General features: G+C 48.1%; 1 protein-coding gene across 1 annotated transcript in view; it reads right to left on the bottom strand.

The window, feature by feature from the left end:
* Window positions 1-15,892, bottom strand: part of LOC106821629 (calbindin-32-like) — a 39,282-nt gene that overhangs the window by 2,500 nt on the left and 20,890 nt on the right. Inside the window, exons 6-8 of the mRNA XM_014826520.1 lie at window positions 8,949-8,994; window positions 8,213-8,269; window positions 4,631-4,782 (exon numbers count right to left, since the gene is read on the bottom strand). Coding sequence (XP_014682006.1) covers window positions 4,631-4,782; window positions 8,213-8,269; window positions 8,949-8,994 — 255 coding nt within the window. The remainder of the gene's footprint in view (window positions 1-4,630; window positions 4,783-8,212; window positions 8,270-8,948; window positions 8,995-15,892) is intronic.

Raw genomic sequence — 15,892 nt, 5'->3', positions numbered from 1 at the left:
GCTACTGCTGCTGCTGCTGCTACTGCTGCTACTGTGGCTGTTTCTGATGCTGCTGCTGCTGCTGTTTTTTGCAGACAGCTCCCTAATTCCGCTTGATTTGCTGAGCAGCCCTTAAGAGTTCGGTAGAAAATTGCGCAGACAAAATTCGTGTTGCCAATATTTTCCCTCGCAGAGAACAATCGTGTTTGCATTAACATCGCTTAAACAGCCTCGGCGATTCTTTCTCAAAAACTGCAGGGAAGGGCTGCGGCTGCCGGCTGGGAAGGACGGAGCGTGTTTCCTGATTATACTAGGGAGATAAAATCGGCGCGACGTAGAAACTGGCGCGTAATAGGATAATACGACCCTGTAAAAGCACATGCACGTAAATATCTCACCGTTAAACGTTGAATACCTGTTACAGCCATTGTTCATTTACGAGTGCGTGCGTGCGTGCAAGCGTGCGTGCGTACGTACGTGCATGCGTGCGTACCTGCCTGCCTACGTGCTTGCGTGCCTGCCTGCGTGCGTGCGTGGTGTGTCCGCGTGCCTGCGTGCGTGCGTGCGTGGTGTACGCGCGTGCGTGCCTGCGTTCGTGCCTACGTGTGTCCTTACATGCGTGGTGTGCGTGCGTGCGTGCGTGCGTGCGTGCGTGCGTGCGTGCGTGCTGTGCATGAGTGCGGGCGTGCGAGCGTGTGCCAGCATATGTGCGTGTATATATAAACACGTACGTGCGCGTGCGTGTGCGTGCACCTGAGTGTGTGTGGGTATGTGCGTGCGCGCGCGCGTGTGTGTGTCTATCTCTCTATCTGATTATCTGTCTGTGTGTGAGCGCGCACGTCTGTCCGTCTGTCTGTGTTTATTTCCTTCATGATAGATTCAGCCGCGCGGTCGATCAGACACTAGACGCCCGCTGGGAGTCTAACAGCCAACTTACTGATTATCTGACAGCAATGTGTAAAGAAGCCTGCTTAGAAATCGAGACAAGACATCAATGGGCACGCAGAAAATCCGTCGCGTTAGCCGCGCGTGCGGAACGAGTAAACGCGACGCATCGCAATCTCGTCCGTTCTTCGCAACATTCTTCGGCCGTAGATGAAGCCATTAGCGAGAAAGCAGAGAGGTGACATGTGGCCCAGGACACACGGACGAGGCGAGGGCGACGGTGATGTGAGTTAGTCGGCGTAAGAGAAAAATCCTGATCACACGATAAACAAAAAAGCAATCGTCATTTCTTCATCTCTCGAAGGGAATTTTGTGTGGAATACCTCCCCCTCGCTCCTTCCCCCTTCTACCTCCCCCTCTCTCTCTTTCGCCCCCTCTCTCTCTCTCTCTCTCTCTCCGGTCTCAACTCTCCTTCCTCATCATCTGTCTGCTGTCTCCTTTTTCTTAAGATCGCGGGCTCTCTTCTTTATCACACAACGACACCCTAACCTCTCCTCTCTCATCCGCTCTCTCGCCTCTCGTCGCTTTTTTTCTCTCATTTCTCATACGTCAGCAATATACGGATAACTTGATCGAGAAAACGACTCACGTTCGTTCTTGACATATATATGATCGATCATTGGGGGCGAACTGTCAACCCCACACAATCTCCAGCCATACCCCAATTTCGTTTGAGGAACCATACGAATCGCAACAGATATAAAGGAGCATGCGACATAAAACTAATATATACATCTGCAAATCTGTGCAATGATAACAACGCGCGGTATGGAGTAAGTTATACATACGTACCTTCACTACGCTCCTATATATATATATAAAATAAAACACGTCAAGTTTCGTGAACTTTTGTACATTTGTTAGAGAACCGAACACTTCTTTCTCACATACCATAACGAAGCTCAATAGATTACGCAACCGCCTACTAGAGGCCCTGAAAAATGATAAGTTTACGGATATCATGGTCGCGTGCCGAACACACGCACGAAAAAAAATACCGTAGCAAGAGCAAATGGACCGCGCGGGCAAGCACCGCTGTCCGGCCTCCCTCAGCGTTGCGCAGCTGAGTAACGCGACAACTCCGCGAGCCCTCTATCGTCTGCTAAATACTAGCGACAGCACGGTGCGAAAACTAAATCGAATTAACAGAAAGGCACGCGCGCCTCCGAGAACCAAGCGAATATCCAGGCCCGCGCGAATATACACAATCGCCTCTCCGCACAAACCTCCAAACGCCGATTCTCCAATTTCGAAACCGAGGCGAAGAAGCCTCGTTGTGCGCTTACGGCGTCCGTCTCTTGTCCGCGCACGACGTCCTCCGGCAAGCAGCCGCACGCCTTAAGCTTGCAAAAGTAAACCCCGATTCGTCTGCTCGTGTAGAGAGTCGTGCCGAAGGCGGGAGTCGTCCTGCTACGGGAGTCCTCAAAAGCTAGCCGCTGGCTGCTGGCTTTGGCGTGCTTGCCCGCTGCAGCTCTTCCCCACGGCCTCGCCAGGCATTAGAACCAATCGCAACTCTGACCTCGAGACAGAGGAGAACACAAGGAGAGAGGAAGAAGTGCGCGGCGATTGTCACACGTTTATCAACCAACATACTGCCTCAACATCTTTTCGCAGTTATACACGCTCACAATTAAATATGGCCGAGCGCGTATAGCACCCGACTCGTTCAATAATAATGAGCAGAGGGCAGCATAATCCGGCGCGACCTGACCCAACGGGGAAAACACTATATATATAATAACAACCACCTCGCAACTTGCAGCCCCAACGTCCCTATACTAGCGCATCAGCATCTTGACTGTAAATAGCAAACATAAAATCATAACCATTATATCACTCCTGATAATATATCATAACTATTTATATGCGTGTTATGTGTGCGTGTGCGGTGTCGCGTATGTTGTTGTGGGTTAGTGTGTGGAATGGTTGATGGTGGGTGCTGTGTGGTGTTGTGGTGTAAGGTTCTTTTAAGCGGTTGTGCATCGCAACAACCGCGCTCACGACTGACATAATATACTAACACCGGGAAGATATACCAATAGGGCGCAACACGCAGTAAGTAAAGTGTAACGACGTGTGTAACGATAGGTAACAGCTGTGCGTGTTAATGTAGAGTGTATGGTATCACCGTGGTGCAACTGTCATACATGATAAGTAAGCCCGTGGCTACCTGATAATGTACGGTATTAGCCGCGGCGTACCTGTGGAGGATAGGAACCGGGTGCGTACCGTATAATGTAAGTATAGCCTTGCTACCTTATAATATAGGATTAGCCGTTCGTACCTGTAATAAATGGTATAGATTACCGTGCTTAACTCTGGAAATAAAGGTATTAGCCGTGTGCGTACCTGTAAATTAAGGTATAGCCGTGTCTACCTGTATAATGAAGAGTATTACCGGCGACCTGAAATGTAATACGTATTAAGCCGTGTGCGTACCTTAAAATGTAAGGTATAGCGGGTGCGTACACTGTAAAAGTATAGTATATGCCTTGCGTACACTGTTGAGGTATACGGTATACCGGCTGCGATACCCTGAAATGTAAGGATAGCCGTGTCGTACCTGTATATAAGGTATAGCCGTGCGTACCTTAAAGTAAAGGATACCGTTGCGACCTGGTAGTATAGGATTACCGTAGTGCGTACCTGATAATGATCAGATCGAGCCCGTGGCGTACCTGTGGTGAGTATAGTATTTACTGGGCGACTGTAACATGTAATAGGTATAGCGGTGCATACCTGAAAATGAAGGTATTACGTTGGCGACTTATAAATAGTATAGCCGTGCACTTATACAATTAATAGGTATAGCCGTCGTGCCGACCTGTAAAATATCGGATTAGACGTTGCGTACCTTATAGATGTATAGTATTATCCGGCGACCTGTATAATATACTATTATTAGCGACTCTACCTGTGAGTATACGTTTAGCCTGTCTACCTGTATAAAATAGTATAGCGGTGCGACCTGAAATAAAGTATAGCCGGTGCGTACCTGCTGGAGGTAGATTATCCTGTGCCTCCTGTATAAGTAATAGTAAGAGCGGTTCGTACCTGAAAATATATTGTATACCGTTGGACCTGTTTGAGGTAAGGTATAGCTTCGTACCTAATAATTAAGTAAAGCGGTGTCGTACCTGTCTAATGAAGTATAGCCCTGCGACCTGTAATTAAAAATTAGCCGGTGCGACCTGTATAAATAATAGGGTATTCGCCTGTCGACCTGTATAAAATAGGATTAAGCTCGGCGTACCTCGTGAGTAATAGATAGCCGGTGCATACCATGTATAATGTATACGATTAGCCGGTGCGTTCCTGTATATGTAAGTAAACCGAGGGTACATACCTGTATAATAAAGATTAGCGCGTGTCAACCGTATAATATCAACGTATAGCCGCTTGCGACCTTGGAGGTATAGGTAATAGCTTGCATAATTGTAGGTAATACGACTCCCCGGGCACCTGTCTGTAAAGAAGGCGTGCATACTTGTGTAACGTATAGATAATAGCTGTGTTCCTGTATAACGTAGAGGTAATTGCTGTGTACCTGTGTAACGTATAGATAATAGCTGTGTTCCTGTATAACGTAGAGGTAATTGCTGTATACCTGTGTAATGTCTATAGATAATAGCTGTGTTCCTGTATAACGTAGAGGTAATTGCTGTGCACCTGTGTAAATGTATATAGGTAATAGCTGTCTGTGTACCTGCTGATCTTGCCGTCGTGGTTGATGTCGGCCTGCATGATCACATCTTTGAACTGCGCCAAGTCGCCGGTGTCGTAATCTTCCTTCGCCATTTCGAGCAAATCCTTCAGGAAGCCGTGTATCTCCTCCTCTTCAATGACGCCGTTGTTATCCTGCATCGGGAAACCCCATTAATAGGTAATATGTATTTCCCGACTCAAGGAAGCATCATGCCCACCTTGATCGACGTAGTAGTAGTAGCAGCAGTAGTAGTAGTAGTAGTAGTAGTAGTAGTAGTAGTAGAAACCCGTTGGGAGTCACGCACACGTCACACCCGCATCATGTACCGTGGATAGAACACTGCCACGCTATCCACGGCGCGTGGTTTTTTTCAGTCCTACGCATTTCTGCATCTACTCTTTTATATAAGGAATAATATCAAAATGTTAATCAGCTTGATATTATTGACTCCTAATAGTATCTATATTTCTGCATCTATATTTATGTATTTATAGTGTATATTGTATCAGTGGGGTAGCTAATCTTATACGACACACAATTTCGCGGATAGGAAAATTTAGCAGGAAAGTGAAAGAGAGGGATGGTGAGAGGGCGACAGGCGTCAAATAAAACAAATAATCATATAATTAGATATCAATAATCAAGTAATCAGCTCAAATCAATGAGAAGGTCACTGGAGTAACAGACGAACACTAACAGCCCGGAGGTGTGCGTGCTTAAGCGTGGGAACGCCACCGAACGCTATCAGATTCATGTGGCATCGTCGCCGTGTGGTGACGCATGCACGGGTCGAAGGCCAGCCAAGATGCTTGTTTATTTATCGGCGGCTTGGCTTAGACATCAAATTTTTCGCTACGATGTCGGTTTATTTTCTGTGCCCCGAAGCTCGGCGATAGAGCACACGCTCGCGCATGCGCACCAACGACTCGATCGATGGACGAGCGCCGACAAATGGCGGCCATGTCTGCAGCTTGTATAAGCTGAGTTAGAGAAAATTCATTGTGCGCGCGACTGCTCTACGAACAATTGCGATGCAAAACTGCGGTTGGGATTAAACATGGAGGGTGGAGCTCTCATTAAAAAAAGAATGACGCGCACGAAGATCGAGTATGAAGTCGAATCCCTCGTGTCTTATTAGGAGAGGAAACTTTAATTTAGCATTCAGTAGGGGGCGTTTTAAGCTCGGTTCGCGAAAGAAAACTACAGCGGTCCGCTCTCTTCTCATGCCCTGCCATTTAGGGAATACTTTCTATAGTGCGCGTCTATCTCTTTCAGAAAGACACTGGTTTCCTGAATGCCGACTGTGTTTTATTCCAATAAACTTAAACAACTGATATTTGTTTCTGGCGTTTATACGTTAACGGATAATACATGTATATATATATATATATATATATATATATATATGATGGAAAGTGATTACACTTTGAAAGCGATCGTGCGGGGTATAGTTTCACTCGCAATGACAGCAAACGAGGGTCTAAATAAGCGCTGACACGAATACTTTCTTTTTGCTAAACAACCGGAAAGTGGCGCGGATTAATCTACGCTAACCAGCCTGCACGACCATGCGCTTTGTTTCATCGAGTTTTGCCATCAAGCGCGAGAATGGCTCGCGTTTATCTATCATCGCATCTTGCCTTAGCTCTCGCTGAGCCAACCACCATCCACACAACACGAGCAAGCGCCGATTCACTCGATTCACTCTCTCACCTGCCGACGATATTTGTGCGAAATGAACTGTCGGTACGAGCGAGATCTCGCGATATCGCAGGCTGAATCGCCAACGCTTTATTCGTCGTGGGGCGAGAGGCTGCGTGTGCCTGTGCGCGTAAAAGGAGATACGTGCCCCCCACCCCCAGTGTCAGGATGTGAGATTTCCGATCTAGACTGGTACTCGCTCCCACCTCGATTACTCGATGGGGACCGGTAAGGCATAATCTAGTGGACAGAATTCTGTCCAGTAGAGAATGCGCGCGCAACCGGATTACGCGTTAGCGCCTCGATTTGGAATACGGATATGAGTTTAAAAGATGGCGGCGGCTAGCAAGTAAAAACTGCTGTCTTTTACCATCAATGATCAAATATGGTTAATGGCGGATAGTACACCATGGAAAATTCGGGAAGATAGTCATATCTGTAAGTGATATCACTGCCTTACTTTCGCACGAAAATATCAAATCGAACTTGAACACATCCTCCATTTTGCTTGCCATGCCGGATTAGCCGTGCAAACGGACCACTGATTGGTCGTATCGGCTGATTTCCTATCGAGTCTGTTGACCAATCGTTGCCATGCTTTATTTATCGCTTACCGGTTCCTAAGCCGATAGGTGGGACCGGGTACCAGTCTATTTCCGATCGAGCTATGCGCATGCGCACGACGTCGGCCATTGTTGTCGCAGACACCTGCTCTCGTGTGATAAATCAATCTATGGGCGTATCACGCGTTACCTGCATAGCTGACAGGGCGGCGCATGGGTATGAACAGACCGCGTAAAAATTGCCCAGCTCTCCCTTTGTCAATCTTAGACGGCCCCGCGGGGAGAGAGATTGGCTCGTTATTCGTAACCGCTGATGATTTGCTTTCTTTGTGAACCAGAGGGCTACTAACAGAGCAGATAAGTAATTGCACGGTTAGTCCTAGTTTGTTTTCAATCTCTGCCCGAAATACTGTAACGTTTTGTGAAGAATTGAAACTATTAGTAAGATTTTCAAAGACTCCTATTTTGTCTTGGCTTCCCGATCATTTTGAAATGGCCACCAATCGGGTAAAACCTGAAATGCGTCGCTCAAATGTGTTTTCTTTCTCGATGTATTCATTGTACGAACCAAGCAGGAGCAGTACTATCAGAAAATAACTTGAAGTATGCTTAACTGCTGCGCGTATGTAACTCTGCGGCGTGCTTTTCATGTGAATAAACTTGCATTCGCGAATTAAAAAATTTAAAAAATGCGTAATGGTGTTCCTAGTGTTCATGATTCATTCTCCGTTTATTTATATTAACTATAAAAAAGCGCGACCGCTCTTACACGTCCAAATGTCTCTCCAGAGAGAGGATTTCGATGAGCCGTTACGCATCACACGGGAGAATTTTTGTTCTCTCTCGCTCACGCAAAAATCTTGCGCATCTAGCGGCTTCGATCTGTCAGGATCTTATCGACGACTAGAAAATTATTCCCGGCCAGCAACGTCCATGCGTAATCCCGGCAAATAGACGACATCTTGATCTTTTGGGACAAGGGACGTGGTCTCAAAAATCGTCTTGCATCTAGATCTGTTAATTAAAGCCGCCTAGTACAATCGTTTTTTTTCTACTGCAACGTACTGAACTGCAACGTAATTCCTGTACAGTCATAGTAATTATACCGAAAGTTAGGGACTTGCAAGTTCGTGTTCTTATTCGTATCACTGTACGTTCATTAAATAAATAAACAAATAAATAAACACATATAAACATGTCGCCCGGTTCCGTTTGCCCCAGCCATCACATACAGCATTAGCCAATGCTGTTCGCGCCGACTCCTGATATTATAAGACATTAATCACTGATAGTTATGCCATGATAATTATGTACTCACCCTGTCGTACATGCTGAACACCCTCTGGATGTCGTCCTTGCTCAGGTTGGTCGGGCCCTAAAATAACAGCAGCGGAGAGATGGGGCGTGAACGTGCGGAGATTAAATGCGCGGCAGCTTTCATTCGTCGTGCTACAGCGATGGCGCGTACGCGAGCACTAGATCTCTTGTCACCCTCGCTGATACCTCGGTCTGACAACCACGCAGTTTTCACCGTTTTTTAACGAGTTTTTTTGTTCGAGTCGGGAGCTATCTACACGATAACTCGATTGGGGTTTGAAAACAGGTGATTTTGCGTCCATTTAGGGTGTAACTTCGATGGGTTACTCGTTATGGGTTGTCAAGACCGTGTTAACCCGTAACGAGGTTTTTGTTGTTCCTCGTAAAATGCGATCGATTTCGGAAATTCGACGACTTTAGGCGAAATTCGAAATTTACGCGAATTTTCACTTCCGCGGTAGAAATAATGACAGGTTTTGGTCATTATGTAAACAAGCGTGACGTGAGACGCCCAATCATTTCTAATGTGACAGAAACGTTCGTGTTTTCACGTTCATATTCCGTCTTTCACAATTTACATGGGTAATTTACGCGTATAAATAAATCAGCAAATAAATTTATTATTTTATGCAAGTTTTGCCGCCGTTAGCTTGATACGTTGACGCGCGACTGTGTTGTAGTGTAATGTAGAGCGCTGCGTCAATCCATTAGTGTCTAGACGTGCGATCGACGCTTACCTTGAAAACCTGTCTGCTGAGGAAATTCTCCTTAACGGGAAGGAGTCTGAAATAAAGAAAGAAAAGATTTGGCAATGGCGGTTCTCATTGTGCTTCACCTGATTGCTGCGCCTTGCTCCGTTGCCACGGCAACCGATAAACGGACAGGTGAGCGCAGAAAGAAACGCGAAATTTATGAAGTGAATTCCGCTTACCAATCGTCTTCACTTGGTAACAATGTCATAATTAACAGTGCACATTAAAACGTGCTAATTAAAGATGCTGTTACCGCTTATTACTAAAACCCCGACTTTATTCTAACGTACATCACGATTATAAGTATGCACGACTACCGTTGCATGTAAGATGCCGCACGGCGCATGCGCGCTGTCGTGGCCCACGTGATATCCGAAGACCGTACACGATTTCACACGGTCTATAATGACACTCTCCGACACCGCATCCATCAGGCGGGCATAATTACGGAGATATATGTCCGCGCCACGTGTCAACCCCGGCTAATATCAGCTTCCCCACACGCTGCGCCGCCGACCCCAGAGTAACTAGAAGCCACGGACTTAGTGACGGAGCCAGTGTTAGTTATAGGGAGCGTCTGATATACGGTCGGCGAAGCACAATCGTAATTACGCCGGATTTACACAATGTCCGGCCCACACTACCTTCCCTCCGCGGTGATGCGCATGTGTACTGTTATTCTACTAGCGTCAGACATTTCTCATTCTAATAGCTTCACGTCGTTACAATTCCACTAACTCCGCCCACCTGTTATTCTACCATCCACGCTCTTTGTTGTTCTGCTAACTACATGCAAATTGGTTATTCTTACGGCCTCGTGTTTTTTTCTTTTTGATGCGCACTCTTTGTTATTCTTTTATCTATATACGTGTCTTTGTTGATAGTCGTACCCTTTGAAACACACACACACACACACATGCTCAAACCGCACAAACATGTACGCTCGCACGCACACCTACACACACACACGCACACACGCACGCACGTACACACGTACACACACACGCACACACACACACACCACACACGAACCACACACACACACCACACCAACACACAACACAACACACACACACACACACACATACAGATGCTGTTACTCCGCCACTATGTATTCGATTGCATAGCAAGGACTGTGCGCGCTCTGACGACAGGAATTGGCCAACGATTGTGTGTTGTCGCTGTGTTGTTGCATCTGTCATTGTCGTCATCGTCGTCGTCGTCGTCGTCGGCCGCTTGTCGGGTTGTTGTTGTCGGGGTCGTAGTTGTTGCTGATGTTGCTGATGTTGCTTGCTTGTGAATCGTCGCTGGCATCATCGTCATTGTCATTACTGTCGCATCATTGTGGTCGCCGTCAGTCGTCGACATCATCATCACCGTCGTCGTCGTTATTGTCGTCGGTATCGTCGTCGTCGTTTCGTCGCGGCAGCAGCGTGGTCGTTATCGTCGTCTTCGTTGTCGTTTTTGGCGGCGGTAGCGTGTCGTCATCGTCGTCGTCGATGTCAGACGCGACGCCGACGTCGCACCAAAACAGGGACGAGGATGAGGGGTAGCCGATGGAAGTTTCATCACTAGTCTTAGCTCGCCTCGTGGCGACAGAACCGCGGCTGATCCTCCGCAAGTACACGACTTACTGCCTGCGAGGCGATAGTTCTGCTTACTCGTGCATGCATGCGTGCTTAGCTGCGTGGGTGCGTGGTGTGCGTGCATGTGTGCGTGCGTGCGTCGTGTGCGTGCGTGTATGCGTGTTTGCGTGTGTGTGCGTGCATGTGTGCGTGCGTGCGCTGTGTGTGTGTGTGTGCTGTGTGTGTGTGTTGTGTGTGTGTGTGTGTGTGTGTGTGTGTGTGTGTGTGCGTGTGTGCGTGTGTGTGCGTGTGTGCGTGCGTGTATGCATGTGTGCGCGCGCGTGTGCGAGCGTGCATGTGTGAGGGCGGTGGTGTGGGATGAAGCAGCTTTCACCACTGATCAGTGGCTCTTCCGCCGCGCGTATATGCATAAGCCGCATTTGTTCGTTGTCGACAGACGGATAATATAATCAATGTTTCGCGCGCGTGCGGTCGACGCGTATTTCTACGGAAGCTGACTGCGAGTGTCACTACTGTCATCTGTTGCCGACGAGGACAGCATGGCAAGACGACACACTGACGCCAGATTGTCACACGGAAATTGTGCATCATTCCCATGTCGAGGTAAAATGAATACGATCGTGAAATTATCCCGATTTAGGGGATCCGACCGTAGCGTTTGTTAGTGTTTCCGTGTATTGCCGTGGAATTCAATGGGTCTTATCGCGGTATACTCTCGGACGCGTTGCCAGTAAGATCATAAATAGTTGTAAAAAAAATTATAGAGATTAGTTCAGAAGTCTAAAATCTCATTGGACGACACTTCACATCTCAATTATCAACAATTATGAATTTTTAAATAAATGATGTCATAACATGATCATGACTTTTATATCAGTTATTTATGTGTTATTCGTTATATGAGTTGAGCGTGTGTGGTTATATTGTGAGAGGTGGTGAACGGGACCTGCATTAAAGCCATGCGACCGTGACATATGCCTTTATGTTTCTGTGTGACGCCATCCATGGCTTTATTCGCATTCCCATAGATCCCTTAGCAACCATGACGTCAACCATGACGCGAACATCGAGTGATCCCAACCGTCGATACAATTGCACTTGATCGGCGACGATTTTAAGATTTGATGAAGTAGAAACTCGGTAACGTCCGTCAGGTATTACGCACCGATTCATCATTGATCAAAACGTCTGATTGAGTGGCAATGATTTCCGAGGTCAGATTGTTGGTTAATAAATTACCAGATTACCAATAGAATCCACACACTGTACGTGCACACGCTACGTGTAAAACGAGAGGGCTGGCACCACAGGCACTTGAAGCGTTTCAACTGTAAACACACGCCGCCGTCATTGCGCGCACACTGACACATAAATATATAGTGTGTTTATTATATATATTTATGTTATATATATTTATGTGTCAGTGTGCGCGCAATGGCGGCGGCGTGTGTTTACAGTTGAAACGCTTCAAGTGCCTGTGGCTGGCACGTACAAACGCGCGCGTACGTCGCATATTGTACATCCACCGCTTTGTAGAAGGCGCTAACAGCGGCTGACGTGTTGTGTTAGCGCGAGTGCACACGCCATGTCAAACCAGTCAGTGCCATCACGCAAAGCGCTCGCGGTCAGATATCGCGGAAGGGCTTGCGAAAGTGGCGAGAGTGGGCAAACCGCAGGAGCAGAAGCGGCAGGGAAAGAGGAGGGCGAAGAAGGAAATGAGAAGGAAAGGGGTAGAAAAGGAAAAGGAGAAACAAATAGTAGAAATGTGAAGAAGGACGAACAACTGACGAACGGGGAGGGGAAAGCAGAAAACGAAAAAGAAAAAAGAGTATAAAGAATACGAAATGAAAATATAAAAGGAGACGAAGATAAAGATTAGGAAGAAAGAAAGAGAAGAAAAAGAAGAAAACAAATAAGAAGAGCAACAACAAGCAATAATAACAACAATAATAATAACAACAACAACAACAACAACAGCAATTGCATCAGAAACAATAGCAGCAGCAGCAGCAGCAACAACAACAACAACAACAACAACAACAGCAGCAACAGCAGCAGCAGCAGCAACAACAACAACAACAACAACAACAACAACAACATAATCATCAACAACAACAACAATTATCGACAGCACAGAAAAAGAAGCAGGGGAAGAACGAAACGATACAGAAAGAGAAGACGAGGAAGGCACGACGACGACGACGACGACGAAGAAGAAAAATCGAGGCGGAAAAGAGAAGGAGAATGCACACACACCGACGACACCCCCAAAAACTTAATCGTATTAAGTAATGGCGCTGCTATTTGAGCAAGGCTTAATCCTCGACCGATTTACGTTTGCACAGCCACTCGGCAGTCTCATATCGACTCTTCGCAATCAGCAGCGTCAACACCTCTTCCTCCTCGCCATCATATTGTGCGCGAGAAAGCCACATGCGCCGTAAGCAGCCTATTATTTGCTTCCACGCGCAATCGCTCTTGACAGCTGCTGCACCTGCAATGCCGCGAGCTTATCACTCATACGCTATGGTTTCACAGCTTCTTCCCCCCCCCTCTCTTTCTCTCTTTCCCTCCCCCCTCTCTCTCTCTCTAATAAATAAATATATAATATATATATATATATATATATACTTCTCCGTATGAATCATGTATTGTCTAGATTCATAATGAGCGTTCCACGACCCACGCTGGCGGTGACAGTACCATAACAGCGTTGCGAGGCAGCCTTTCAGTGCGCATGCGTGACGTGGGAAAACGTTTCACGTGATGCGCTACGTGACTCTTGCATGTGACAGTATTGCAGTGTCGCATTGCAGGAGGTGACTACGTGACTCTTGCATGTGACAGTATTGCAGTGTCGTATTGCAGGAGGTGACTAACGTGACGCTTGCATGTTTACAGCTATTGCAGTGTCGTAATTGCAGGAGGTGACTAAAAAACGTGACTTTTGCATTGCTGACAGTCATTCCAGTAGTAGATTGCCAGGAGGGTGAGTTAACGCCGGCACGTCGCCGCTGTTCAATGTCTCAGCCAGCTGACGCGACGACATGCAGCGTTAACACCTCCTCCACCTCCCAGCCCCCCCACCACTACCACCGACCACACCATCACCATACACCATCTCACACTCCTACACCACCCACCACACACTATTCACCACACCACCACCACCACCACCACACCACCATCACATCCCATCACCACACCCACACCATCACCATCACCATCACCATCACCATCACCATCACCATCACCATCACCATCACATCACACACCATCACCATCACCATCAGCCCTATCACCATCACATACCATCACCATCAACCGCACATCACCCATCACCATCACATCACCCATCACCAGCGACACATCACATCCACCATCACCACCCTACCCCACCACCACCACCACCATCATTCACACCACCACCACACCACACACCCATCACCACCACACCGCCACCACACCACCACCACCACACACCACACTCACCACCAGCACCACCACCACACCACACCACCAACCACACCACACCGACCACCACACCACCACCATCCCACAACACGCGCCACCACCACCACACCACCACCACCACACCACCACCACCACACCACCACACAACGACGCCTCCACCCACCACCCCACCACACCACAACACCACCACCCACACACACACCACCCACAACACCACCACCACCACCATCATCATGCATCATCATCTCACCATCCCATCATTCATCACCACACGGACACCACATCACCCACCACCCCATTCATTATTATCCATCATCATCATCATCATCATCAGTCAATTCATCACCATCAATTATCAGCCACCACACACCCCCACGCTGCGGGCCTCGGCGGCTTCAGGGGGTTCCATCAATATTTTATAAGAGCGCAATCATTCGCGCGGACGGCTCACCGGCACGAATATGTCTCCGCAAGTGCACAAATTATACAACACACTGTACAACATAACGCGCTAAGTACATTGTATGGTTCGCGGCCGTTCTCCGGGGCACGTTTTCCAGCGGTTAAAATCGGTTTGTCCATCTCTTCCCCTTCCCCCTCTCCGCCTTCCTCTCCGCTTCCCCTCGGCCGCGGGACCATACATGTCGGACTGATCGATCGGCACGATGGCATACGATGTGCTGTGTAAAAATGATCACGCGAGATCAGAATTTGGGTGCGGCGCCGAATGTGCAGGATCGAGCGGGACAGACGGGGGGCATGTGTCAGTGATAGTTTATTCTTACTGTATCCGTCTGTATGCTTAATTCTCACATTATAGTGCTAGAACGGCGTGAAAACCGTAGCTAAATAAGGTTACGAGTAAAATCCGACATTGACGTTGTGTAAAGTCGTGCATTTACCGCAAGGGGACATTCGTAAGTTCGACAGTCGCCATATTTGGCGTCAGCTGTAACTTAGACCGAATATTCTAGGTTAATCAGAGCGCATGTATTATCACCTAACATGCAATTGAGCTGACATGGCCGGTGGGCGTGTGTGTGGTTGTGTTGTGTGTGTGTCGTGTGTGTTGGTGTGTGCTGTGGTGCGTGTGTGCGTGTGGCGTGGTGTGTGTTGTGTGGTGGTTGTGTGTGTGCGCGTGTGCGTGTGTGATGTACGTGCGTGTGCGTGTGCCGTGTGGCGTGTGCGTGTGCGTGTGCGTGTGCGTGGGCGTGTGGCTGGGCGTGTGCGTGTGCGTGTTGGCTGTGCGTGCTGCGTTGGGCGGCTAGCGCGGCGCGTGGGTGTGGCTGTGTGTGTGTGCATGTGTGTGTGCGCGCGCGCATGCGTGGCATGTGTGTGTGTGTGTGCATGTGTGTGTGGCCGCGCGCCGCATGCGCGTGCATGGGGTGTGTCGTGCCGCGCGGAATGCGTGTGCATGTGTGTGTGTGTCGTGTGTGGTGCTGGTGTGTGTGTATGTGTGTTGCATGTGTGTGGGCGCGCCGCGCATGCGTGTGCAATGTGTGCTTGTGTGTTGTGTGTGTGTGTGTGTGTTGTGTGGTGTGTGTGTGGTGGTGCTGTGTTGTGTGTGCGCGCGCGCGTGTGTGTGTCTCACATGGCGTTTAGATGCTGTACGTCTGCGCGTTCAGCATCGAGGTTCTCTGTATTAATCATGGATAAACTCGCCGGCGTTTCCGATGAGAAAAAGCGTCAATCCATCCAGCGTACGCAATGCGTTAGAGCTCATCGAACTCTCCCTGCACTATACACTCACCACACAGAAACACGCGTGCTGTTTCATTCACGGGACCGCATAAACCTTACAGGGGCTACCATGCGTAGCAAGACCGTCGCCGCACACTTCTGCAGGGCTTATACGTTCCCGAGCAAATG

Source organism: Priapulus caudatus, unplaced genomic scaffold (genome assembly GCF_000485595.1).
Source record: "Priapulus caudatus unplaced genomic scaffold, Priapulus_caudatus-5.0.1 Scaffold80, whole genome shotgun sequence".
Taxonomy (NCBI): domain Eukaryota; kingdom Metazoa; phylum Priapulida; class Priapulimorpha; order Priapulimorphida; family Priapulidae; genus Priapulus; species Priapulus caudatus.
This window is presented reverse-complemented; position numbering and strand designations above follow the sequence as displayed.